We start from the raw sequence: 27434 nt of genomic DNA, 5'->3' as shown, positions 1-27434 counted from the left end.
ACCCCCACTCACGACCGGATCAAGAAAGTGTGGGGCGTTACCCCCACACCCCCTATACGCCTTCATGGCGTGGTGCTATGCACAGGGGAGCACTTTTTTTTTACAACTTTTATTCGAAACAATTTTTTGTCATTTAATTTCTTCAAAAGTTACAAGCCAAAAACTTCACAAAGTAATAGAAAAAATTCACTTTTTGAAGATTTTTTTTTAAAATTATGGCGAAACCACCAGCATTGTCGAAAAATTAAACAGAATCTTTTTTGTAGCCCATCTAATGAGGATTAAGACTAAAATAGATTACCTGTCTACGACCATTGGTTACGGAGATATAGGTCAATAACTGAGAGTCTGAGAAATTGATGTTTGGGGGGCTGGGGGGAAGCGCCGCAAGGAGGGGCGGGGACTTTTGGGCAACTGCCAAAAATTCAGCTTTTACGGAATTATTCCCGACATTGGCCTTTTTTTGTCCTTCATTGGGCTATTGGGTGTATTCCTTGGAGCACCACTTCGTAGTTTTAAACATTACGAGCCAAATGTTTAGTACTTGAAAGTTTACACGATTTATATCTTGGTCCTTAGGATTCTGAACACGGAGCTGTTAATTATTGCAAATTTATTGTTTGTTAAACCATTGTTCAATGTTCATACGGGAGAAATCATTGCGTCAAAATTCCTATGCGTTATGGATTATTATTATTATTGTAAAATTCAGAGGGTTTATTGCTGCTCATATGAGATCTGAAATCATGTGGACAGAGTTCCTACAATATACCTCTACGTTATTGCAAATCGCATGTCTGTTATTTTCCTGTGTCCTTTACGTCCTATTTTGAAACCTCCACTGCATTTGTGTGTTTTGCTTGAGCTTGAGAAGTTGCATTAAATTTGCTTAGGTAAGGTTCCAAAGCGGCCAGGCACCAAGAAAACCGGTAAACTGCCTGCTTTATCTGTAAAAACACGCGCATCACTGTAAAAGTTAATAAACTCCCCAACTTTTTCTTTCCACTCTTTGTCGATATCAGAACAGCGGTGACTGTTGAGCGAGCAGGTTTGTTGATAAGGAACAGTTGCCATATACTCTTTCATCCTCGTGCTGCCTCGAAGTGTCGTCTTGCACGAAAGCGATAAGCAGTGGCCCCTTGTCTCGAATGCAGAAACCTGTTGTTTCCGGAACTTCCGAAGCATTACGAGAGTCAGCAATACTTTCCTGTAATGCTGAAAAGCATTAATAAAACTGCCCATAACCCAGTTTATTTTTTCTTAATGGTTAGACTGGCCGAGTTTTCACTTTCATCATCCTGTTGATAACGTCTATGGCGATCAAGAAATCCATAGGAAGTTCTGATGTAATATAATTCCCACTTCTCATAACCCACCTGCTGCCGGATTAAAAATTATGGATACTACAGTTGGGTTTTGTGTCCCGACCCCCGTCTCGACCCCCTCTGACTGAAGAAAGCCAATAGTCAAGGAGCATCCTCATCTATCAGTCAGAGGACCCACCTGAGCCCGGCAAGCTTCGGCGAGCTGCTGTGGTCGAGCGGATCCAGGTTGGCGCCCTGGGGGGGGGGGGGGTAGCCGTCCCTCCTACTTTTTAAATTGTATGTGGTTGTATACTGTCAGCACCAAAGGAGGGATTTTAGTGTGTGTGTCACGAAGACAATCAAGATGATATTAAGAATTTTAATTGTACTGTTCATTTGCACTTGTTGTGTTTGATTGGGATATGGACTCTGAACGGAAAAGACCAAGAGAAAGCTTCGACTCACATACACCAAAAAGAAGAGTCGAGAGAAATGAGGGTGATAATAACTAGCTTAATATGGAGGAACCAACTATGGAAGGAGCCCAGCAAGAGGAAGATAACATGAGTATGATTCGTTTCCACATAAAGTAACTTCACGCGGGAATAGCCCGGGAAAAGATATCTATCACCTCAAAGACCTTGATGACAGACATTATTAGCAAAATACTTGCGGAATATGAAGATCTGAAGACTAAGCTAGAGGTTACCCTCGCAGTTAACGATGAAATTAAGAAAGATAAGCAGTATCTTCAAGAGATACTGAGATCAAGAGAAACATTAAATACACAAAATGAAAACAACGAGAATCCAACTTATGCTGGAAAATTAAAGATGAATATCATACCTAAACCCTCAAAAGTTGTTAAACCAACTTTATTCATCAAAGCGAAAGAAAAAACACCGAAAGACATTCTAAGGGTAATTACGTCGAACATCAAGCCTGCAGAAGATAAGATACGCATCACCAACATGCGTCCAACCAAAGAACTTTTAATAGTTGAACTGGAATCTGACCAGGAACTCAAGCGTATGAAAGATAACCCTAAACTTCTTGAATGCGGACTACAGATGGAACCTACAAGGAAGAAAAATCCTATGGTAATTCTGTACGATATATCCAAGTCGTACAAGGATGAGGAACTAATGGATGAGCTGTATCATATGAACTTTAGCGAAATTATGACTGATGAGGAAATGTACAACAACCTGAGGTTTAGGTTTCGGACTGGTAGGCGGAATCAGGCCTCATCTCATGTAGTTTTAGAAGCATCACCAAACATGAGAAACCTAATCCTAAGTAAAGGTAGACTGTTCTTAAACTTTTCAGTGGCTATTGTTAGGGATTTTATTTCGGTGCCAAGATGCTTTAAATGTAAAGATCTAGGTCACATTAGTAAGTTTTGCAACAAAGAGACAGTGTGTGGGAAATGTGGAGAATCCCATGCAGAGGAAAACTGTCCGTCAGCAAACATATGGGTTTGTATACCCTGTAAAATACGAGAAAGAAACTGCGCTAAAGAAGAATGTCCAACCTACAGAGAGATAAGAGATAGAATCATTTCTAAAATTAATTATGGATAACCCTTCTCTAGATGCACATAGCAAAACTCTTGATGAAATTAAAGTGATTCAAATCAATGCGCAGGGTTCTAAGATAGCAACCCAAGAAGTGATAAATCATATTATTACTCATAATATAGACATTGCTCTCATCCAGGAGCCTTACCACCTGAAAGGAAAACCAGTTGGCATTCCGAGTCGAATGCAAGTCTACTCAATATCTGATAAACCAATGACATTTACTATAATCGCCAATAGTGACTTACAAATATTCTGGTTACACAATTACTCAACATCTCACTGTATAGTAACGAAAATCTGCTTAGGAGATGATAGCTGGGTTTTAGTAAATATGTACTGCCAGTTTAAAGATCCTATACAACCTTATTTGGATCAACTGGAAAGAATTGTTACTGACCTATCCATGAATAACATCTTAATTGGAATGGACTCGAATGCTAAATCAAAGCATTGGTTTAGCAAGGTCACAGATAACCGTGGCTTGGAACTGGAAGACCTACTGGCCAGTAAAAACTTACATGTTTTAAATAGAAGATCTGATATTCCAACATACTCTAATAGAGCAGGAGCAACATCGAATATTGACTTGACAATTTCAAACATGAATGGGCGGTTATCGATAGATAACTGGTGGGTTGCTGAGAAGCTGACAGTTAGTGACCACAACTTGATTAGCTACTGTATCAAACTTAAAAGACGACACACACCAGTCAACAAGAGATTAACCAAAAGAAAATGGAATATGCGTGACCAAGAAATGCTACGCACTCTTGTGGAAAATGAATTAAGGCACAATCCGATAACCTTGGATAACACGATCTCTGGAAATGTAGCTACAGTTGCGCACATATTGGGGACTGCGCCAGGCCATATTCGTAAGATGAAGGAGCAGAAACCTAAACAAGCCTGGCCAGAGTATATCATGAGAAGACGGAACATTACGCGGAGACTCAGAAAGCTCTATCAAAAATTCAAGACGGATAGAGACAGAACATTCTATCTAGAGAAGTACCGAAACTCCAAATGGAAATACGGTAAGCTTATTGAACAGTACAAGATCAAATCCTGGGCCTGTCTAGTACAACGGGAGATCCTTAAAAATCCTTGGAGCATGCCATACAAAATAGCTGCCCAAAAAAATTCAAAGAAATTCGTCCCTGTACCATTTAAGAAGAGTGACAATACATACACAAGCTCATGGCAGGAGGCAGTAAGCTTCATAATGGATGGACTACTACCATTGGACGATTCTGAAGAGGACACACCAATCCAGAATAACATAAGATCTACAGTTGATGTAACCTATGAAAATCCTACACTGGTGATACCGTTTGCACAGGAAGAAATCGCCGCGGTGATCGACAGATTGAAAAATGGCAAAGCCCCGGGTCCTGATGGAACTCTAGACGAGTTAATCAAAATTACTAAAAACCAACTTCTCGGAGGTTTACAGACAATCTATAACCAATGTCTAGCAGAAGGGATTTTTCCTGAAGACTGGAAATTGGAAATTAGCAACGTTAGTGCTTTTCTTAAAGGATACCAAAAGAGATCCATCCAATGTAAAATCCTACAGGCCAATTTGCCTCTTGGATGTCTTAGGCAAAGTTTTTGAGAGGCTGATTACAAAGAGACTAAACGAAAGACTAACACTAATAAGGAATTCCAGCAAACAGTATGGGTTTATTAAAGGACGCTCTACTGAGGATGCGGTCAATCGTGTGATAACATCTATAAACCAAACTCATTATAAGTATGTTACTGGAATTACAATTGACATTAGCGGAGCGTTCAATAATGTATGGTGGCCATACTTACTACGAGAACTCCGGGAACTTTTCTAACGGTGGAAGCGGCCCCGGCGCCCACCCAGCGTCGAATAACATGGGTACCTGGGGGAAACCCTGGGGGGTAAAGGCGGTCAGGGGCGTGATGCTGATCACATCACCCCCACTCACGACCGGATCAAGAAAGTGTGGGGCGTTACCCCCACACCCCCTATACGCCTTCATGGCGTGGTGCTATGCACAGGGGAACACTTTACCTTTTTTACTAAGGAGGTTGCAGATTCCTAAGCCTCTATACAGCTTAATCTGTGATTACCTGAAAGACAGGAGAATACAGTTCGTTTGGGGACATGAGACGATCTGCAGGAGTGTCAACAAAGGCTGTCCTCAGGGCTCTGTCCTGGGGCCAGTCCTTTGGAATATAACCTTGGAACCACTACTGCTGGCTCTCAGCAGGATGGATGAGATCATAGATAGTGTTGCTTATGCAGATGATCTATTAATCATAACCGGATCGAATAATCGCAAAGGTTTGGAGTTCAATGCTAACAAGATCTTGAATCAAGTGGCCATTTGGTCTGAGGAATCTAAGTTGACCATAGCTAAGGAGAAGACATATCAAATCTTCCTTAAGGGAAAACTGGCTCGAGCGCCTATATTCAAGTTTCAGAACTCTTCAATTAAAAATGTTCAAGTCATCAAATACCTTGGAATTCACATGGATGCTCAAATGAGCCTAAGAGCTCATGTGAACAGTGTTACAGCTAAGGCCAAGTCAGCTTTACACAATATCTTAAACATGGGTAATACTGCATTTAAGATACCATTCAAGATCGCAATGCTGTATTATAAAGCGATATTTGTTACAACTATATGTTATGCAGCGTCTACTTGGGCTTTCCTTTCTAGGAAGAAAGTTGTCCGGGACCGTCTGAGATCGGCACAGCGCAACGTCTTGTTGAGAATTCTTGGGGCCTTTCGCACAACGTCAACTATGTCAACTATAGTGCTAGCTGGTGTCTTGCCTCTTGATTTTGAGGTTCAAAGACACGCTTCTAGATATTGGTTTCGGAAGGGAGACCAAGCTAAGATATTCATGCTGTTGGGAATTAATGTGAATACCATGCAGGACATTGACCAGGTTCTACAAAGCAAATGGCAACAAGAGTGGAGACAATACTCGGGATCAGTACACACGAAGCTATATATGCCTGACGTTAAATTCTGGACAATGAACTCACTCTTTAAACCAACTAAAGGGTTGATACACCTCATTACAGGGCATGGCCCTTATAAGGCATATTTGAAACGCTTTGGCCTCAGTCTAGATGACCAGTGCCAAGTATGTAAGACTACTGATACTCCAGAACACGCTGTGTTTTATTGCAATAAATTTCAAGACCCCAAAATAAGGGAACTTAGAGCTAAGCTAGAACCAGACCTTGTAAGACAACAACTTACTTGTCAACGAACCTTTCCTACAATTAATGCTTTGGCTGAGCTGATATCTACGCTTGAGGAAATGGAATTCAAACACCATCAAGAGTCACGAGCCCGACAAGTGGTTCCAATATCATAATTTATTGAAAACATGGAACCCACTGGAACTAAGACTAGATCGAGCATGAGACTTGCTGCCCAATTAATGGGAGAAAGCAGCTGTGCACAAAATAATTGCTTAAATGAAATAAGATAGTATGAAGAAGGACCGGCTTCCCTGAATAGAAGAAAACACTACATTACATCCCTCAGAAGAGAACCCGACATACCAGAATTGGATGACTGAAACCAATATATACATTTCCAGTATCCAGATGATGTCTACCAGTTGAGGACTGCGAGTAGAAGATTGAAGACAGAAGAGGAGGCTTGAGAACTCCCTATTCTTCAGGGATCTCTCTTCAATATAACTCTTATGAATATCTACTTGTCTTCTGATCTAAGGATTCCTCATCAAGTGCCATTATTATTCTCTTATTTATGGGATCTAAGGGTTCCTCGAATATCTTATTCTATATTCTCATTCTTATATTGTATTCTTATATATTCATTATTTTATTTCTATGTTATATGTATCTTTATATTTCATATCTTGCTTATTGTTTGGAGCTACTCAATTTCACAATATTAATTTTTCAAAAACGTCTTGGTTTAAATCTTAGGTACCAAGACTCAGAGCACTTGCCTCTTCTCTCTTACGTACCTTCTGACCTCTCCACTTACCAAGTTAATCCTTATATCCTATTCCGGGATACGGATACCACACTCAGATAAGATCAAGAAAGAAGATCTGAGTGAGGGGGTACCAAAAGTGAGAGTGGCGAGTGGAGGCGGAGGATCGCCGCTCCGTATCCCATCCTGTACTACAGTTGGGACTCCAAGTAAAAATTAGAAGTAGAGCTACCTAAAAAAGAGTTACATCAAATTTTTACATATTCAATTCTGCGTTAATCTATTGTAACCATTTATTTTTCGAATGTGATTTCGATTTTTTACTGTCGTGAGAACAAAAAAAAATGTGCCGATTATTTTAGTTGTGCAAACGATCGCTTTCTTTGAAATTCTATAAATAAAAAAATGGGTGGTCTGATCGTGATGAAATTTTAATATGGTGCAGGTAGAAAGGTTTTAAGAACCATTCTTAATTTTCAGATTTTAAAAATTGGTCAAAAAACTGTTCTTATCAAATTTGTGAAACATTTTTTTTTTAGTAATGACTAGGCCTATAAATGCAATATTGTTTTTGTTTTGAAGCTCTTTGCATCTGTTTTTAATATCAATCATCATTGTCAATTCACATTGCGAAACCGATTTTTATTCAATGGAGTAAAGATGTACGCGGAACGTGCAACACCGCACGTACTGACTCGCAGGGACAGCCTGCATTTTCCACGGTTCAACGGACATGGCTGTGTGCGATTACTGTTATAACCGATTATGCTATATGCTACACACCTTAGCGGGTAAAGTTCCCCGTACATGTAGCACCGTGCCATGAAGGCACATTTAGGGGATGTGGGAGTAGGGCCCCACACGTTCGGCAAATTTTGGAGGTGATGTGAACCGCCTTTACCCGTCCTTGGATCACCCATCCTAGTCTCACGCCCTACCGACTGGATCACTCCGGCTCCTGATAAAACTTGCCGTATCTACTAAGTAAGTTTTGTTAACTACACAGTTATTAAGGGTGCAGTTTAAAAACAAAAAACAGAAAACTGTTACCAGTTTATAAAGTTCCCCCAACATTTGCTGGGCTGTTTCTCGGCACGAACTTAAAAAAGGTAAAGGTAAAGTGTTCCCCTGTGCATAGCACCACGCCATGAAGGCGTATAGGGGGTGTGGGGGTAACGCCCCACACTTTCTTGATCCGGTCGTGAGTGGGGGTGATGTGATCAGCATCACGCCCCTGACCGCCTTTACCCCCCCAGGGTTTCCCCCAGGTACCCATGTTATTCGACGCTGGGTAGGCGCCGGGGCCGCTTCCACCGTTAGAAACGGCCCCGGCGCCTGTATTTCTGCTCAACACTACTGGTTTACACAATTCTGTAACACTTTTCAGTAGTTTTCTAAAAGTCCCGAGCTATTATGGAGCGTCTTCCTACGTATAATAGTGCAGATTCCAATCGTGCAACATTGTTAGGTGTTGCTCTAAATTGATTGATCGATAGATTTGTTTCATTTTACTTAGCTTCGCTTTTCTGCCGGCTTTGGCTAATTGAGAAGGTGTCTCATAAAAACAAGTTTTTTTTAGAAATATTTGGTTGCAAGCATAATTATTCTTCCGACCATCTAATCCTCAGCATCTTGGCACTCCTCTTTCTATTTATACGAACTCCACAGTTGATTCATTATCTTGTTGCGTTACCCAGACGGACTTCTGCAAAATTTTGTTTCTCCCCTGTCAAAAGCAGTAGAAACTTATTCTACCCAATTATCAGTTTCACTAATCAATTCAAGATAAGAATTTTCCAAATATTTCATGAGCAGGAAAGAATTTGTGATCCAAGATCTTCTCTACGTAGAAAGCGAAAATCACAATGGGAATCGCAACTTTCATTACAGGCACCTTCTCAACCATTTTCATAAGTGTTTCCCCAGTTATTTCCTATAAATCTGAATCTATTCTAACGTTTCATTGAAGGTTATCTTGAAAATCAATTAAATCATTACGCAAGGCTTCCGGCTGATTCGTTACATCTAACGATTCACACGTAATATCTAAAGCAGAATGTAGATGAGGGCAATACCCGGTGAATTATAGAAATATCTATTAACCCAGTTCATTCACTCAAATATTACAAATGGATTGCTTAAGTGGCGTGCCATATTACCCTCCTGTGACCTTCATAAAACACGCTCTGGTGCATGACCTCTTGGGAACCTTAAAGCAGTCTGTAACCTCTCAAGTTAAAGCAAACGTACACTTCTAGTTGTAACACCACCATTAACTCTCAATGAGACCATTACAACCCAGAAGTGTCCGTGGCTGTACAAATGCAGTGGAAGTCTCAACAATAGGTCTTAACCAAGGACGTATTTAGGAGGGGTCCAGGGGGTCTGGACCCCGCCCCGAAAGATTTATCAAGTACTAAAATTAAATAATGAAAATATACTCGCTTAGCATTTGTTGTATAATTCCATCGGAACTTATTGGAAGACAAGGATTATATTGGGATTAAAGGTGTTTGAAGGACACGAAGGCCGTATTTAGGAGGGACCAGGGGTCCAGACCTCCAAAAAGACTTACAAAGTAATGAAAATATTAGCATTTGTTTCATAATCGATGGTTATTATTTTCCTCTGAACTTATTGGAAGGCAAGGATTATATTGGGATCATACGGCTCTGAATGACATTCCAAAGATGATTTATGTACACTATTACTCAAAAGAATGTGCATACAATTTTAATCAGAAACTTACTTTTCTCCAACTACATTTAACATCATTTTTGATATTCGATAAGTATTCAATTATTCATCTATTTGGCATTAATTTCATTGCCAGGGCACTTGTTTTTATGTAAATTATTCCGATCTTAACTACGTAATGAATATGTGTTGTCATATCTCTATTCTTAGTATTTTTACCTAATCGTGTAATAATAATATAATATTAATTTATGTATTGTAATTAGTATTAATTTGATTTCATATAATTATTTTAATTTAGACATTATTATTATTCCTGAGACACTTGGTTTGGATCCCCCCGAAACATATTTCTAAACGGGCACAAGAAAATAACATTTGCGCTAGGCCAGGGGTTTCCAACTGGCGACCCGCGATGCCTTTTTTTTTTGCGGCCCGCGAAGCCAGTTTGCAAAATACATTAATTTTATGTATTTTTATTAAAATACGTTCTATTTTTACTGAAGGAACAGTTTCAGAGTATGGACTTCCTTAAACAACTGGCGTTTATAACAGATATCACAGGTCATCTGAACGAACTGAACTTGAAACTGCAGGGAAGAAAACAGCTGGTGTCAGATTTAATGGGAAACATAAATCGGTTTCGTAATAAAGTGAAGATTTTCAACGTTACTTTGGAGAGGAATAACCTGGTCCATTTTCCAAGCTGTCGGCGGCTAGCAGAAGATGAAGAAACACTGGACTTTTCTGAATTCAGTGCAAATATTAAAGAAATAATGGATGAGTTTGACTCCAGATTTAAAGATTTTGAAGAACTTAAAAGCAGCATCCAACTATTTAGCAATCCTCTTGGCGTTAACATCGAAGAATAAGAATCTTCTCTCCAACTTCAATTGTGTGATTTGCAAGGCGATGTGTTCCTTGAAACTAGGCAAGAAAAGGGGCCAGAGTTTTTCAAATACCTTTCAAAAGAACGCTTTCCAAACCTTCGTAGTTTTGGGCAAAGAATGACATCGATGTTCAGCAGCACATACACGTGTGAAAGTGTTTTTTCTTCAATGAAGTTCATCAAGAACCGCTACAGAAGCCGACTGGCAGATTCTTCACTGCTTCACCTTCTGAGACCTTCAAATACAGAAATTGAAGTGGACATTCCAACTTTAATAAAAGAAGCAGATCGGCCTCAATTTTCACATTGAACACTTACTATGAAGGATTCTTATTTGTATGGTGTGTTTTTCATTTCTTTCAATTCATCCATAAGTATTGGGTTTTTGTGAAATAAATTGTAATTATACAATTTTGATTTGTGATTCCATTGTTTTTAATGCCTCATTTTAGAAATTTAGGTCATGCGAAAGTAAGTACTACATTCTCAGTTCAGTACTTACAATTTTTGTAATTTTTAATCCCCCCCAAAAAAATGCGGCCCGCCGATCAACTGCTGGATATAATTTTGGCCCTCGGACCTTTTGAAGTTGGAAACCACTGCGCTAGGCAATAACGGGGAGGTTTACTGTAACAACTCTGCTCGCAGGCCTTTACTCTATACAGAAAAATATCATGGAAACAACAATAAACGCTATGCATTTCACAACGATAGCAATCCATAAGGAAAAGGAATTTTATTGAATGTTCTCCCGTATGAACATTCAATAAATTTGCAACAATTACCAGCTCAGTGTCCAGAATTCTAAGGACCAAGATATAAATCTGATCAAACTTTCTAGTACTAAACAATAAGCTAGTAATATTTAAAACTATCAAGTGAGCTATGCAATTCTAACTCTTTTCTGATAAAAATGGAGTGACGTGGCCAGGATTTTTGAAAGGAGATAGAGGGTTACGTATGTTTTTTTTTAGTAGTCAGCCTTCTCTTTGTTCCTGCCTTTCACGCTGTTTTTTTAGTTATACTGAGCCAATGTGTGGCGTTATGACCAGGGCTGGATTAAGACGAAATTGGGCCTGATGCTTGAAATCAACACAACGACGTCATAGTTACGTCACAGCGCAAAGAATAATAGTAACTGTATAATAAGTAACGCTGTGTCTAGGCGTCCGAAATAGGAGCTCCAAATTTCATTCTAATATTTATTTTCAGGTTAATATAGCAAAAGAAAACTATTCAGCTTTCGGAAAATTCTCGTCTGTTTTCATCTGGGCCTAATGCTGCAGCATCAATAGCACCCACCTTAATCCGGCCCTGGTTATGACCCCCACCAACCCCCCGCCCCCCCCTCTCCTTGTTCACGCCACTGGGTAAATCACTGTCGCCTGTTAGATGAATTGCAAAACTTTTCCAAATAACAGTGTATGGTTACAAGAGCGCCTGCAGAATTTTTTCTCAGGGAGGGGGCAGTTATAGAAACTTTTATTATTATTATTGCTATTATTTTTGTGAATATTATCATCACTATTACCGCTCCCTGCGGGCGCCCTTCTAAGGTTATAATATATTCAGGGTGTTCCAATAAATGCTAACCGGAATGTTGCATGAAATGCTTCCGTGTAAAGTAGTGTCTGCTATAAAAAATGCCATGATTCTTGGGAACATAATGTTAAAATAAATGTTTCAGTCTAAAGTGAGTCTTATACAATTCCAGGTACGGGAAAGTTCCACTATTGTCTTCTGATAGTATGCGGATTCGTCATATGCAGTGCTTCCATCGGAATGATGACAATGTCTTTTGTTATGCCATCAGCCGAGTGCGACTTCAGACTGACATCAGTAGACAAAGGAGTTATCAATGTGTCACCTTTCTTAGGTATGTGTTGCTATATATTGTATTCTATTTGTTTATATGCCGCGCCTGTAACGTCATAACATGTTACTGTTGTCGAACTGACATAAAATGCACTAAATGTCAACGCCACTGAATGAAAATGTTAGGGCAAGTTCAGTGGCGTGCCTAAGGAGGATGGTGATGGGGTTATAACCACACGTTGGCCTGAATCCTTTAAAAAAAGAACGTCAAATGCAGGACAAGATGGCAAAATATCGGACTGATTACCAAAAAAAAAAGATATAAATCCTGGGCATCAGTGGCGTGCCCAGGGTTTTCAAAGGGCCGGGTTACGTACGGTACACTTTTTTTAGTAGTCTATTCTAATTTTGCAATATTTTCCTGCCTTTGACGTTCTTCTAGGAATACTTGGCCAAAAGTGAGGGTTATAACCCCCCCCCTTGTTCACGCCACTGTTGGATATGCCACTGGGTAAGTCAACAAGCATTACTTTACACATATGGACCTATTTCCAGTTTATGGAGGTAACTCTACAATTATATTTCAAAGGGAGTCGAGGGATGCCTTGTTTGATACGCCTAGTACAGAAGGTTGTTCGCTTTATATCCATTTTTGACGGGTACTCACCTTAAGAGATACCGCGCCGCCACCACCGATCATGTTCTATTGGACCCCCAGCATTGTGGACTATCGCCCAGCATCGCAGTGTCCATTGCAGCAAGCTCCGGCGCAGGACAGGCATGGGAATTCTGCCCCACTCCTCCCTGCAAGCTTTCCATAGACACCGCTGCATCGACTAATTGCTCTTATGGCTGGGAATGAATCAGGTTAGCAATGGGCAAATAAAAAAGTATAAAAAATACCAAAATTCCTGGCATGAGTAGTTATAGTACTAGTAAAGGTTAGGTAAAGTTCCTCGTGCGTATAGCAACGTGCCTTGAAGGCACATTTACCGGTGTGGTAGTAGGGTACCGCATATTCTCGAGCTCGGCCATTTTGGAGGTGATACGATCAGAACCACGCTCCAGCAGCCTTTTTTCGACGGGGTTGTAGTAGAAATGAGAAAATAGAAATGTTTTGCATTCTGCGTATGTAACAGGATTCTTTGGATATTGTCCCTGAAGTATCTGTTAACATCCTAACCCGCAGTTTTTTTCAGGATAAACTAGTTGAAGTCCGCGAGTGGTTCCTGAGAAGTAATGAACATATCACAGAATGCGCAATAGTTTAGCTCACGTTTCTTGGGGGAGGGGGGAGAATAATATACAAATTTATTCTACGTATGCTTACGTCATTGTGACAATGTAGTATATTTTGCAGACTAACGAGGATCTGGCGTCTAGACACAAGGCCAGTATAATGGTCTGTGGAGTTTGGACTGTGTCCTACGTTTGTGATTGCCTTTCACAAATTTCATCCTTATCTATGTGATTACTCAAAAGTGGACGAAAAGCGAAGTAAAATAAATAAACCAATTGGTCGTTGTGTCCCTGCGTTTTTCAATATTTCTTCCTGAACGAAAATTAATGTTTCACCGATGTAATGCATCACTATAGTCATGTGAATTATTATTTTCCGTCATCATAGTGTGCTTAATCATTCCTTAAAGCACAGACTTTAACGCTGTTGTCGTTAATGTAAACGATCTTAACTGTGTGGAAATTTTTATGTAGGCAAGAATATGGTTAAGAGTAAATCCCAATTGATTGTTAGAAATTTAAAATATTATAACTCTGACGTGACGCATATTAACTGTTCTTAGTTCGCTGTCAAGGAACGATTTCTCCTAACTAAAAAGGATTCCGGCCTCCGTGGTAGAGTGGTTAACACAGCTTGCTTAAACATCGCCTTGGCATTGTGTTCGTTCGGTGTTCATTGTGACTGTCCCTTCATCAATTTCATCATTTCATCGCTCATCCTCATCGTCGCGTTTAGCCAAAAGTGGCAGAAAAGCCAAGTAAAATAAACCAAATCAAACATAAATAAGAAGCTTAAGGGAAAAATATTCCATTATCAAAAATAAAATATATAAATATACAGTAATCACTTTGTTGACACTGCAGTTTTTTTTGGCAGTGTGTAGCTGTCTTAGGGTCGTATGTTCGAATTAGCTGACCTCAAAATATACGAAGAGTGAACGATTAATGGAAATGGGGATGCACATTCTATTACTTTAGTAAGCGTTCAGTCGTAAATCCTGTGGACACAGTGTGATTTTCGTGCAAGGAAGGGTTCCTGGGACATCAACTAGGTTGACGTTTACTTATAACGTTACGAGGGTATGGATTTCTCTCAACAAGTGCAACAAATGTTTATGGTCATGGAAATTATTTATACAATTTGTTTGAGTAACGTAGTTTTCTACCTCTTGAAATTAATGGTGACTGGAGATGAAAAGACACGCGTGGCAGATTGTAACGTGCTTTGAAGACAGAGGTCTTAAGTTCGAACCATGATTAAGGCATGTTTGCCCCATCACATGAATGTTATCAATTGGTCAATCATTCTCATCGCCACGGATTAACCAAGAGGCAAAAAGGCAACGTAATATATCCTAAATAGAAAAGAATACAGAAAAGGGGCATGGAAATGCACATATCGTGCCGAGTCGAGGTTGTGTATTGCAAGACGGAAATGTGTAACTATTATCGCAAGAGCACGTTCAATTATATTAGGGCAGAACCATATATCACACAATACAGGTTGTATTGTTGTAGGTTGACGTGAATTGTTAATGTGCCTAAACTCTTAAAATACTTTAATATCAGGTCTTTTGTTCCACTTATTATTTCAATTTTGAGGGTCTTCATGACCGAGTGCCTTGCATACTGCTCTATGAAAGCGGAGACCCTATGTTCGATTGATTTAATTGCTTTATTTTACTTCGCTTCTTGTGCTACTTTTGGCGAAGTTGCAAATATGGGGGAGGCCTCCCCGATGGCGCAGTGGTAGCATCGTCGCCTTGTGATCAAGGGTTCCCGGGTTCGATACCCGGTGGAGGCACATAGTGGTTCGTATCCCACTTTAAACTGTAAGTCCAGTCCCGATTAGCCTTACTGTGCATAAAGTGGACTTCAAACACAAACTCAATCAATCAAATTCAATCAAATATGGGGATTAGTGACGATATGATGAAATTGATGAATGGACACTCACAAATCCATGCCCAGCCCAGGATTCGAATGCGGGACGCCTGGCGTCGTAGCGTGATGTGATAACCACTCTGCCACTGGGGCCGGAATCTATTTTCGAAGCGTGGGTAATATTTAAGAGCGTATTATGTTCGTTCATTTTTTCTGGTCACTCTAACATTCGTCCTTATCGTTGAAAGTAAACAAGAGAGATATAATAGGGTCGTAAAAATAGCAAAGTTACCACATATGCCTGTCACGTGCCGAAAGAAACTACCTTCTTTGCTCGTTTTCTTTTTATATTTGTTTTAGAGTAATGACAAAAGAGAAAAGAAACGAACAAATGAACAACCTATTTTCATTCATGAAGGAAATAAATCGCCAGCTCAGAACCTGATTTCTTGAAAGCTCAAAATGGACAACAAATATTTCTTCCGAGGCCGAATGACCACAGAAAGAAACGCTGTGCTAATTCCTTGATGACTCATGGTTAACATTGCTCTTCTGTGTGGTGTTCACGACTGACAACTATGCAGCTCTTCCTTATCTTGCATAGAGTTTCGGCGCTGACGCTGGAGTGTTTCCAATTCAATATCGGTTTTTGTTTGTTGCTTCCAATCTAACTAAGAGGAGGGAGACCTTTATTTAAAGTTCGCCAGTGTACATATGGATCATCACCTGGTTCGCGTCCATTCCATACAATTGTGGGATGTCTCTCCGATAGGTGTCAGAATGGAGTCTTGGAAGTATCTGGCATTCACCTTCACGTTTTTGTCCACCTTGGGTATCATCAACTTACCCTTATATCCGAATCCCGTCACAACCATAAAGCCACGAGGGAAACTTTCCCTGCACTGACGAACAAAGTTGCTGCCCCCCTTGCCGTCAATGTCACAGTATGTGATCGCCCGAATGTGACCACCAGCAGTGAGATGGACATATGATTCATCCATTGTGACAACTTTCTTCCATTTGGAACCCGCCAGGTACTTTTCATACAGTTTCCTGCAGTTCGTCTTACGTTCGGCAATGTGACGCGGTAGAAGTTGGTGTACCCGTGCCTTCCGCACACACTTCAACCTGAGGCGCTTGCGAATTGTTTTGTTCACAGTTGACCGTGCGAGGTGAAATCATATCACGTTGAGTCGGGGGATTTCCTTGGCACGCCAATCGATGGATCCCCCTTAGTACTACGGGTGACACTTTGCTTGCAGCCCTTCTCCTGGTGGTTTTCGTGGGTTAATGTTTCGCAAGGAGAGCCTGTTGTGTGTAACGGGGCACAATAGCTTTCGCAGTAGTCACTCAGAGTGTTAACCCATTCTCCGACACTGTTTCACAATGCGTACGTATGAAAACTTAGCATGGAAAAGGGCCATTACGTAACCCTCCCAATACCGGTTGATTTTCGGCGCCATTTGATAACATTCACTACCAACACTCACGCACCTACAAGGTCAGACACAACACTGCTCCCGCCAGCAGACCCATATTTCCAGCATGATACGCCAGGTGGCAGCACCGAATCGAAAATGGTCGGATATAAAGCGAACAACCTCTGTAATTTGAAATAAATTTTGTTGGAAGCATTTTCTGATATAGGCTGCAGTTTTCGAACATGGCTCCGAAAACATGTGTACAGTTCCTTATTCTTGAAGACAAATCAATTCAGTGAGCTGGTTAGTGGGAATTTGTACTTTCATAGTGTTCTTCCTCGAGGGAGGGAGTATATACACTGTAGACTGCGCAAAATTCAAATTTGAAATGGGATCGAATGGCACCTAATTCGATGTGCTTTTAATTTCAAACTCCTTTTGTAGAAAATATACTGTATATTTATCCAAGTTGCCATTTACGAATTGTTTTACCTCACGATCTGCCACAACCAGGAGATGCATTATGTAGAAATTTTATTGAGAAATTCAGGCTCGACCAGGACTCGAACCCGGCTTTGTGGCATACCGTGCCATTGGCCTACCAGCTGTTTTCAGCTGACCTTTCGCTGTGCCTGTTTAATCTGTATGGATTGCCTCTGTCAATGCTACCGCAACAGGACCTGTTGCATTGAAACAATTTGACTACGATGCTGCCTAGTTTCTCCAGGTTGTGTCCTAGTTGCAAACAATGCCAAACAGAATGGTCCTAACTTCGAACACACAAAAGTGATAAATAATTCCATGTCTTAATTGCAAACACATTGAACTGAAAAAAAAAATGTTTCCGAAAACAAATAAGGGTAGTGACCCATAGAAGACAGCTAGTTTGGCTAACAATAGCCAAACTGGTTGACTTACCATGGTCTTCTACAGAGCGATCCATTGAAGTGTAGACCGTTGCATCAGGGCTTGCTCTATCGGCAAGCGAGGCACCTCGCGGCCGTTTGTCGGCATCGTAGTGTGTCGATGAAGCAAGCGCACAACAGTTTCCGTAATTTTTTAAACAGAAAAAAAAGGTTTAAACCAGATGTATAAAACGAGATGTTCGAACTAGTCGCCTTCTATGCACACACATTTTTTGATATATCTTTATTAAGACATCCACTAACGTAAGCTGGTTAGGAGGGGCTAGAAACAGGTTTTTACGGAAGTCCTGAAAGTAAACACCAGACTGAAGTGATAAGGGTCCTTGATTTGTATTGCCTTGCCTGTTTATTAGTCTGGCGACTGTGAAGTGATAGGGTGCTTGTTACATGTTGTTTTCTCTAGTGTATTCAACCGCAAAGTGTTATGGCTAGGGCTCGTAAGTTGAGGAAAAATCCTTTTTTTTCCCCTAGTGTCCGAAGACGAGGCCCAATATAATATATGTTCATTTTGGGTCATTGTAGGCCAGAAAAAGGGGTCCTTTTTTAGCTTTTTTAAAGGACTTAACGGGTTTATTTTGCAACTTCACCTTCTATTGACTAGGTTTTTCCTGCCCATTCTCAATTAGAATCATCATCAGTTCATCACCTTTTAAACATCCTTTCTGTAGTAAAGAAATAAAAAAAGAGAGAAATAAATATATTCGAACCGATCCCTGAAACGAGAGAAAAACATTTTTGGACGACTGAAGCAGGTACGGTACAAAGTCCTTTAACCGTAACTTGTCTGAAAGGTCGCGCTGTAAATGGCAACTTTCTCTTGTTTTGAAGCTTTCAGCAAGGTGTATACGACCAGACAGCACGCGCCTGCAAAGATCTGAAGGTACCGCGCAGAGGGAGGGGTGGGAAGGTTAAAGCTGAAGTTATTAATTAATTTGGATCACATTATACGTCCTTTTTTCCGTTTTTAGGTCTTTTTTTTATATTTTTAGCTCTTTTTATAGGTCTTCAACTTTCGAGCCCTAGTTATGGCTCTGCAAATGTTTTCTACTGCACAGTGTATTTATTTATGATTCATATGCGTTAACTCAATCGCCACGTGAAGTTCAAAGGCGATTTGTAACAAGATTCCCCGCTGTAAAAGTTCCATGCGATTTTTCATCTCTGAGGTAGATTAAAAAATTCTGTATACAAGTCAAATCCACACACTCTGGAACAACTGAAACGTAACACCAGCAAAGAAATTACCAACATTAATCAACTGGAACTGCAGCGAGTTATGGGTAACTGCATCAAGAGGTGTCAAAAATGTGTGAAAAACGAAGGCGACCAGTCTCATCACCTTTTTTCATAAATTTGTAAGTAAATAAATCACTCTTTAAACTAGTTACGGAAACTTGAACGCTTTATTCAGGGACAGTCTACAGTGTCGACATACGGCCGTGAGGACCTCACTTGCCGAGAGCGCAAATCCCGAAGCCGTGGTCTACACTTCAATGGATCGCTCTGTACTTTGTAAGTCCCTCCAAGGCCATTTTACACTTTGTCTGTCGACATTATGAAACTTTCATTCCTGTGTTCAGTGTTGCCAAATTTTATGGGCCAGTGGAACCAGAGCCCACTCAATAATGTGTCTTGTTGTTATTATTATTATATGACTTTGTTATGGTGATTTGTGGATTGCGTATTGAAATCCGTAAATAACATGTTTAAAAAATACGCCAGGATGCACTGTGGGCAACTGCGTGCCGACCGTCGACGTCAACAGTATTTCAAAGCAACACATCCTGTTGCTGTAGCATCGCCAGACAATCCACACAGATAAAACAGCGACAGCGAAAGATCAGGTGAAGCCGTCTCGGTAGCTCGGCTGGTAGGGAAATGACATGGTATGCAAAAGAGCTGGGTTTGAGTCCTGGTCGAGACTGAATTTCTCGATGAAATTTCTACACAGTACAATTTTGATTTCATTTGCCCACGAAACTTCGTAAATTATTCTGGAACTGCAAAGCAGAATGAATATAATTTCACATTTTCTGCGATGTTACTTCACTTTGATTGTTGGTCTGCTTTACAAATTGTAAAATTATCAGTCTGTTCCAAAAATTTGAAGCTATCAATGGGGGGGGGGGGGGTTCTGTACATACGCACTATGATGCTGAACAGATACAGATTAATGATTACTAAAGCCCGGATTTCTATGTAATTACATATTTTTCCCTTTATATGTACAGTGTCTCTCAAAAATTTTAGGACAACGACATTTTAAACTAGGCAACCCAATTTACACAAGGCGTTGGTGGGTTGCATGTAGAGTTAGGCTCAATTTCAGGGTTGCCACATGCACATTAGGTATTTATAAAATACGCGAAATAAAGATATCCAAATATTATTGCACAAAACTAGAAAAAAATCAGTATTACATTTGTTGCAATACTCTCAGAAAGAAACAACGTCGATTTTCTAGTATTTCATTGTTGATGAGTCTACACAAAGGAAAAGTGGAGAGAGGAAACGAAAGGGAACAAAGGAGAGGAGAAAAGATAAAGCAAAAGAAGAAGAGGAAAAGTAAAGAAGGGAAGAAAATAGAGGACAGAGGAAGTGGATAGGAGAAGTAATGAGGAGAAAGGAAAGAGATGCGAGGAGAGATGAGGAAAATGGAGCAAAGAGGAGAGAAGAGAGAAGAGAGGAAGGAAAGCGAGGTGATAGAAGAGGAGGAAAGGAGTTTGGAGAGGAGAGGAGGAGACGAGAAAAGGGGAGTGGAGAGTAGAGTAAAAGAGAGAAAGAGAGAAGAACGAAAAGATGAGGGAAATAGTGCCGTGGAGTCGGAAATATAAGACAGGAGAGGAGATAAGAGGAGTGGAGAAGAGTGGGATGGAGACAAGAGGCGAGAAAAGTAGGGAAGGCGGTATGAGATAAAAATAGAGGAGATGTACGGGAGAGAAGAAGGAGAAAGAGAAGTTAAGAACAGAAGGGACTGGAGACGAGAGGAGAGAAGGGGTAGTTGCAGAAAATACGTCTCGGCGTCAAGAACTGATGCATTGATAAAATTATCGACATGAAACATTCATTAACATTTTATAATGTATTGGAGAATGTATTAGATCGGTGCGAAATTCCTTTTGGCCGAGTTCAGAGAAAGATAAAATCTTCCACGTAAGATCTTTGATTCTACCTGCGATTATACCACTAAAAACATGAATGTAATTTTCATATTTATCCAATTTTTCTCCTCTTCTCGGTTCGTTGAAATTTTCTAATTTAACATTTCCCCTCCCCCCATTGTTAATTCCAATCTGAATCATTCCGTTTCACACGGCGTGGACAATGAACGCAATGGGATATGTCTAAAACGTACGAAAAGTTTCTGCCACCGGAGGGGTTTGAACCTACGACCATCAGATTATCAATCCTTAACGGTAACCACTACCCCACAAGCTTTCGCTTCTGAACACAGGTAGAAGGAGCTGACTAATGTGAAATGCAGATCCAACCCCCTTCCTACATGTCATGTGCAAAGAATACTTGTTTGTAACAAAGAAAACGAAGGCAATTCGACTCGGCGAAAACATTTAATGGAGAATTTCACATGATGGAAACTTTTCAGTCGATATTTGTGGAGGTATCTTTGCATTGAACTCGAGTGGAAAAAGGGGTAATATTAGTGTATCCTGAATTGCCACAAACATAAATGGTTATTTCATTAATATTTGTCAATGTCTTTGAAGCAGAACACAATTATCGTTAGAGTATCATAATTCAAGATCTGATACGTGAAAATATCCCTTTTAACGTGTGTCAATTCATTTATTTGTTTATTTTTTTTAGTAAATTCCAGTTTTAGGACAATCTAGTCACTATACACTATTATCACAAATAATGTTGCCATGCTCTTGTTTAATATAAGGAGAATTAAATAAAAGAGAACACCTCGTAAGGGGGATCGAACCTCGGACCGCTTACAATGCTCTCAAGAACTCTAAAAAATACACTACGTCCTTAATTATTCTTTCGAATCAATATTGTAAACGTTATCCTGCAAAAAAAAAAAAAAAAAAATTCAATACTCTCATATTGCTCTGTACTTCTATAATTACTTTATACACATGCATTTGAAATCTTACTCTGAATTTCTTTCTTCGTATTAGTATATCTAAGGTTGTGAATATATTTTATTTGTAATTTTATAGCGGTTACGTGAACATCTAGGAAATAGTTCCTTATAACTTGGTATCTGTAAAGAGATACATTCAAGTTTTCAAATGATTTTAGACCACTAGATCCGTGTCCAATCATTCTTGCTGAAACAAATGTTTGAAAACTCGGTGGAATTTTCATTCTGAGATAAGTTGCCTTCCTTGCTACATGTATGCGAACTACTCCCTGTCCCACTTATCTCTGGAGCAGGTGAACAAAACAAGTATCTGAGCAGCGATGAACACATCAGAGGAACGGAATTGCGTGGAGGGAAGAGATCCACTGCAGTTGCCAGCCTATCCAGCAGCGTGTACTGCCTCGCTCTTTCCACTCGATCCCCTTCCCCTCTTCCCCCTTCTCTTCCGCTATGCGCGGCTTTGCCCAGACATCCTGGGACAGGGCACAGTTAATTGTTTTCGCAAGAAGTATCTCTGTGTGCCACACATTTAATTCTTACTCACATGAAGAAAGAAAAAACATGTCAATTTGCATTCAGGGGGTAGTTTCAGAGTTACAAACTATTTTGGCCTTGATAATAAGTTTAGTGTAAATAGTAATTTTGTTTATATTTTTTTTTAAAAAAAAATTGAGGTCTATGGTTGAAATCCTCATATTTAGGGCTTGAACTCGTCACCTAAGAGGTTGAAGACCCGTCCTGTTCTTTGTGCGTGACATTCTTTTTATTTTTCTATTCATTATTCATCCTCATCCTCGCGATTAGCCAAAAGTAAAATAAGAAAAGTCCTCCTCCGTGATCGTGCGGTTTAAGGCGCTGTGATTTGGACTCCGACTGCCGGACTGCATGGGTTCGAGTCCGCCTGGGTTCAGTCTCTGGGTTCTCGGCCTGTATAGCCTATAGGACCGGTGGCAACCCACTATCGTGAGGAAATTGGGGAGCTACGAGTGAGTAGCGTAACCCGGTCTCGTAAATCTCCTATGAGGGATGTTCCTGGGTAAACAAAAAATAGTCGATCAGACAATTCGATTATCGAAGGCGATAAAATAACTTCCGGTTTGACCAAGTTTCCAATATAAGCTAGTGGAATACAGATTGTCTTCGAGCTTACTTTGTTAAAATGGAGCGGATACAAAATGGATCACTTGAAATTTTTAAGTGACAGAGAATTTAAGATACCTCGAAGAAATTGACCAGTTCCCGGAGTCATTGGATGATGATTTATGGAACAATAGAAATCTTTACTGAGACAATGTTGATCCTCTATACCAATGGTTTCGTTTTTTTTTTGTTTTTTTTGAGTTGATGTTTTAAGTTCACTTTGTGCACAGTAAGGCTAATCGGGACTGGATCTACAGTTTAAAGTGGAATCTGAAACACTATGTGCCTCCACCGGGTATCGAACCCAATGGTTTCGTTGGTATATACATTAAACAAGAAAGTTAATTCGCCTATAAATTAAGCTACAAATTTTTTATATTAAACTAACTAACTAACTCTCTAGCCTTCTTAAACCCGAAGGTTCATGGCTGCAGCAACACAGGCCTTCCATGTTTCCCTATCTTGAGCAAGTTCAATATAATCTTTTCCATCCCTGCCGATTTCCCTTAGGTCCATCTCAACGTTGTCCCTCCATCTTCGTCTTGGCCTTCCTACAGGTCTCTTACCATCAGGTCTCCCAACAAGAATCCTGTAAACTCCTCTCTCCTCTCCCATTCGTGCTACATGGCCTGCCCACCTAAGTCTTCTTGATTTAATTATTCTAATAATATCTGGACATGAATACAAATTATGTAGTTCTAAATTATGTAACCTTCTCCACTCACCTGTCTCCTCATCCCTTTTAGGTCCAAATATTTTCCTAAGGATCTTATTTTCAAATACTCTCAATTTATGTTCCTCTTTCAATGTAAGGGACCAAGTGTCACATCCATATAATACTACAGGCAAAATTACTGTTTTGTATATTTTAACTTTTAGTTTCTTAGATATTAAACGAGAAGACAAAAGTTTATGAAGAGAGAAGTAACATGCATTTCCTGAATTAAGCCTACTTTTTATTTCCTCTTTAATATAATTTTCATCTGTTAATATTACTCCTAAGTATTTGAATTTGGAAACTGGTTCAAACGAGTTGTTGTCAATAATTAGATTTTGATTATTACCTAACACTTGGTTTCGGCCTGTAAGCATATATTTAGTTTTCTCTTTGTTAACTTCCAAACCTATCTCTTTAGCAGTTTTGAAAAATATTTTAGCATTATTCTTAATTGTATTCACATCATCCCCCAGTAAGTCTACATCATCTGCATATGCTAACAACTGAGTCACACCATTTAATTTTAGTCCTTCTTTAGTTTCTTTTACCTTCCTAACAGCATATTCTAAGGCAAAATTAAAGAGCAATGGAGATAATGCATCTCCTTGTTTTAACCCATCATGAATTGTAAATTTGTCAGACATATTAATACCCACACGAATTTTACTTTCTGTTTCACTGGTGCATACTTTTATCATACTAACAAGCTTCTTAGGTATTCCAAACACTACTAATATATTATATAGTTTATCTCTTTTGACTGAATCATATGCTTTTTTGAAATCAATGAATAGCTGATGGACATTTTGATTATATTCCCACTTTTTTTCAAGTGGCTGTCTGATGTGAAAAATTTGATCTGTAGTTGATCTGTTACGTTTAAATCCACATTGATAATCACCTATAATTTCATTAGCATATGGGGTTAGTCTTGTTAAAAGAATGTTAGATAATATTTTATATGTTGTTGAGAGTAGAGAAATTCCACGGTAATTATTGCAGTTCATTTTATCACCTTTTTTAAACACAGGAACAATTATGGATTCTTTCCACTGTTGAGGGATTTCTTCTTTATTCCATATTAAACAAATTAATTTATGAATTTGACATATTAATGAATTTCCACCATATTTAATTAACTCAGCTGGTATTAAATCAATGCCAGGTGCTTTGTTATTCTTTAGCCTTTTAATAGCATCTTTAACTTCAGTCAAGTTAGGTTCTGGAACTAAAGGTTCTGCTGTGTGGACTTCATTTACTTCTGATTTATCTCCTACATGGACATTTAAAAGGTCATTAAAGTAGTTCTTCCATCTATTTAGAATATCGCTTGGGTCAGCTAGAAAATCACCGTCTTTATCTTTTATCAAGTTTACTTTAGGTTGCCACCCCCTTCTAAACTCATTTACACCTTTATATAAATCTCTGATAATTTTATTTTTGCTGTTTGTTTCAATTTCGTTAATTTTGCTTTTCAAGTAATCTCTTTTTTTACTTCTAAACGTGCGGTTAACTTCTCGCTTTATTCTATTATAATTGTTTAGATTTGTATCATCAGAGTTATTTAACCACCTAAGTCTAGCCTGATTTCTTATTTCTATTAGATTATGACATTCATTATCAAACCATGGCTTACTTTTTCTCGGTTTATGGTATCCTATACTTTCTTTAGCTGCTGATTCTATTGCATTACGTATGTTCTCCCAATTCTTATTTACGTCTGTTTCATTTATATTTTCATCATTTAAATCCTGCAAAACATCAAATCTATTTGACAGTTTAATTTGGTAATCTTTCTTAATTCTTTCATTAGTAAACTTTCCTGTATCAAATTTTAGAACTTTTAGATTTTGTTGCTTATGATTTATCACTGAGAGTCTTTCTCTTAATTTAGCAATTACTAAATAATGGTCACTGGCACAGTCAGCACCTCTATGTGTACGAACGTCAATTATACTAGTATGCCTTCTCTTATCAATGAGAATATGATCTACCTGATTATGAGTTTTACCATCTGGAGAAGACCAGGTATATTTATGGATATCTTTATGTTTAAAAGTGGTACTTTTCACAATTAAATTCTTTGAGGTTGCAAAAGTAATCAATCTTATACCATTATCATTACTTAATTCATGAAGACTTTCTTTACCAATCGTGGGTTTAAATGTCTCTTCTTTGCCAATCTGTGCATTACAGTCACCTAACAGAATTTTCATATCATACTGAGAAAATTTATCAAAGACCTGTTCTAACTCTGTATAAAAATCATCTTTAGTATTATCATCTTTATCTTCTGTTGGTGCATGTATGTTTATTAAAATAATTTTACACCACCTACCCTGTAAAACTGCATATGATATCCTATCATTAATAAATTCTACTGTTTTAAGAGCCGATATAATTATATTATTTATGAAAAAGCCTGTTCCAAAATTATGATTTTCAGTACCACCATAGAAAAAAGTATAATTTTTAGTTTTACAATTCCCTTCTCCTGGCCACCTAACTTCCTGGACAGCTACTACATCTAATTTATACTTCACTATCTCATTAACTGTACACTGAAATGCCCCAGGCCGGTAAAGGCTCAGAACATTCCAGGTGCCTAATTTAATATCCTTATTCCTAATGTAGATCTTATCCTTAGTCCAGAGACCTCCCAAAGTAGTCCCCACCCGGAGATCCGAACGGGGGACTATTTTACCTCCGGAATATTTTACCTTGGGAACATCCATGGCCTTATATTGTTGTTTCTTGACATGTGTTTTTACAGTGCAGAGTTGTCAGCTCTACGCCTAACCCCCAATATGAATGGAGGAACTACTACTCAAGACTAACACAAACACATTAGACAGCACAACTACTACACAAGACACACAAACACATCACAACTATAACAAAATATAAACACAAACACACCACAACTACTACACAAGACAAACACAAACAAATTAGACAGCACAACTACTACACAAGACACATACATACACACCACCGATAGTACACTTCGCAACATCCCACCCTGCCAAGGAAATTAATGTCAAATAGATAAAGAATTGAATATTGAATAACAAAAGAGGGTGTTAGATGCAGTTTGCGAAAAGTAAAGTTCCTGGTATTATTTTGTGCATATCATTGTAAGTATATAGAGTGACGCATATTGTATCCACCAACACAAGTTGATTTAATTTTTTATATTAAAGAAGAAGTAAATAATATTAAATTCTTAAAGGTAAAAGGAAGATTAAATACACCGATGAAAAACAAAGATATTCTACTTAGCCTAATAGTTATAAAGTGCACATTTGATTTCTCATTAATAAAACCACAGATCAATTTTTACATAAACGTGTATTTTAAGTTGGTTCTATTTTATGTTTGGCCACTTCTCATTCTTTTTAATTATCATTCTAATTAATCATTAACATATATAGGTATGCCAGTTGATTTTTAATTCCACGAAAACGAAAAAAAACCAGACAATTCCACACATGATACGAATATGCAGGAAGTTGGAGGATTCGGCTGGTTGAAATAAAGCTTTCATTATTTATAAACATTCAAATACTTCGAATCGTCCCGATGGCGTAGCTGTAACGTCGCTGCCTTGTAATCAAGGTGTCCCAGGATTATATACCTGGTGGAAGCACAATGTGGCCACTATAAACTATAGGTTGAGTCCCGAATAGCCTTACTGTGCATAAAGTGTACTTAAAACAAAAAAAAACAACTGAAATGTACTCTGATT

The 27434-nt window shown here is 38.9% G+C and overlaps 1 protein-coding gene across 1 annotated transcript in view; it reads left to right on the top strand.

Annotated features, from left to right (window-relative positions):
- The window catches only part of LOC145977934 (synaptic vesicle glycoprotein 2B-like), a 115019-nt gene that overhangs the window by 49964 nt on the left and 37621 nt on the right, over positions 1 to 27434 (top strand). The window contains exon 3 of the mRNA XM_083110264.1: positions 12147 to 12308. Within this exon, the coding sequence (XP_082966390.1) occupies positions 12147 to 12308 (162 nt within the window). The remainder of the gene's footprint in view (positions 1 to 12146; positions 12309 to 27434) is intronic.

The sequence above is a fragment of the Lepisma saccharinum genome, chromosome 24 (assembly GCF_977018435.1).
Source record: "Lepisma saccharinum chromosome 24, izLepSacc3.1, whole genome shotgun sequence".
NCBI classification, from domain to species: Eukaryota; Metazoa; Arthropoda; class Insecta; order Zygentoma; family Lepismatidae; genus Lepisma; species Lepisma saccharinum.
This window is presented reverse-complemented; position numbering and strand designations above follow the sequence as displayed.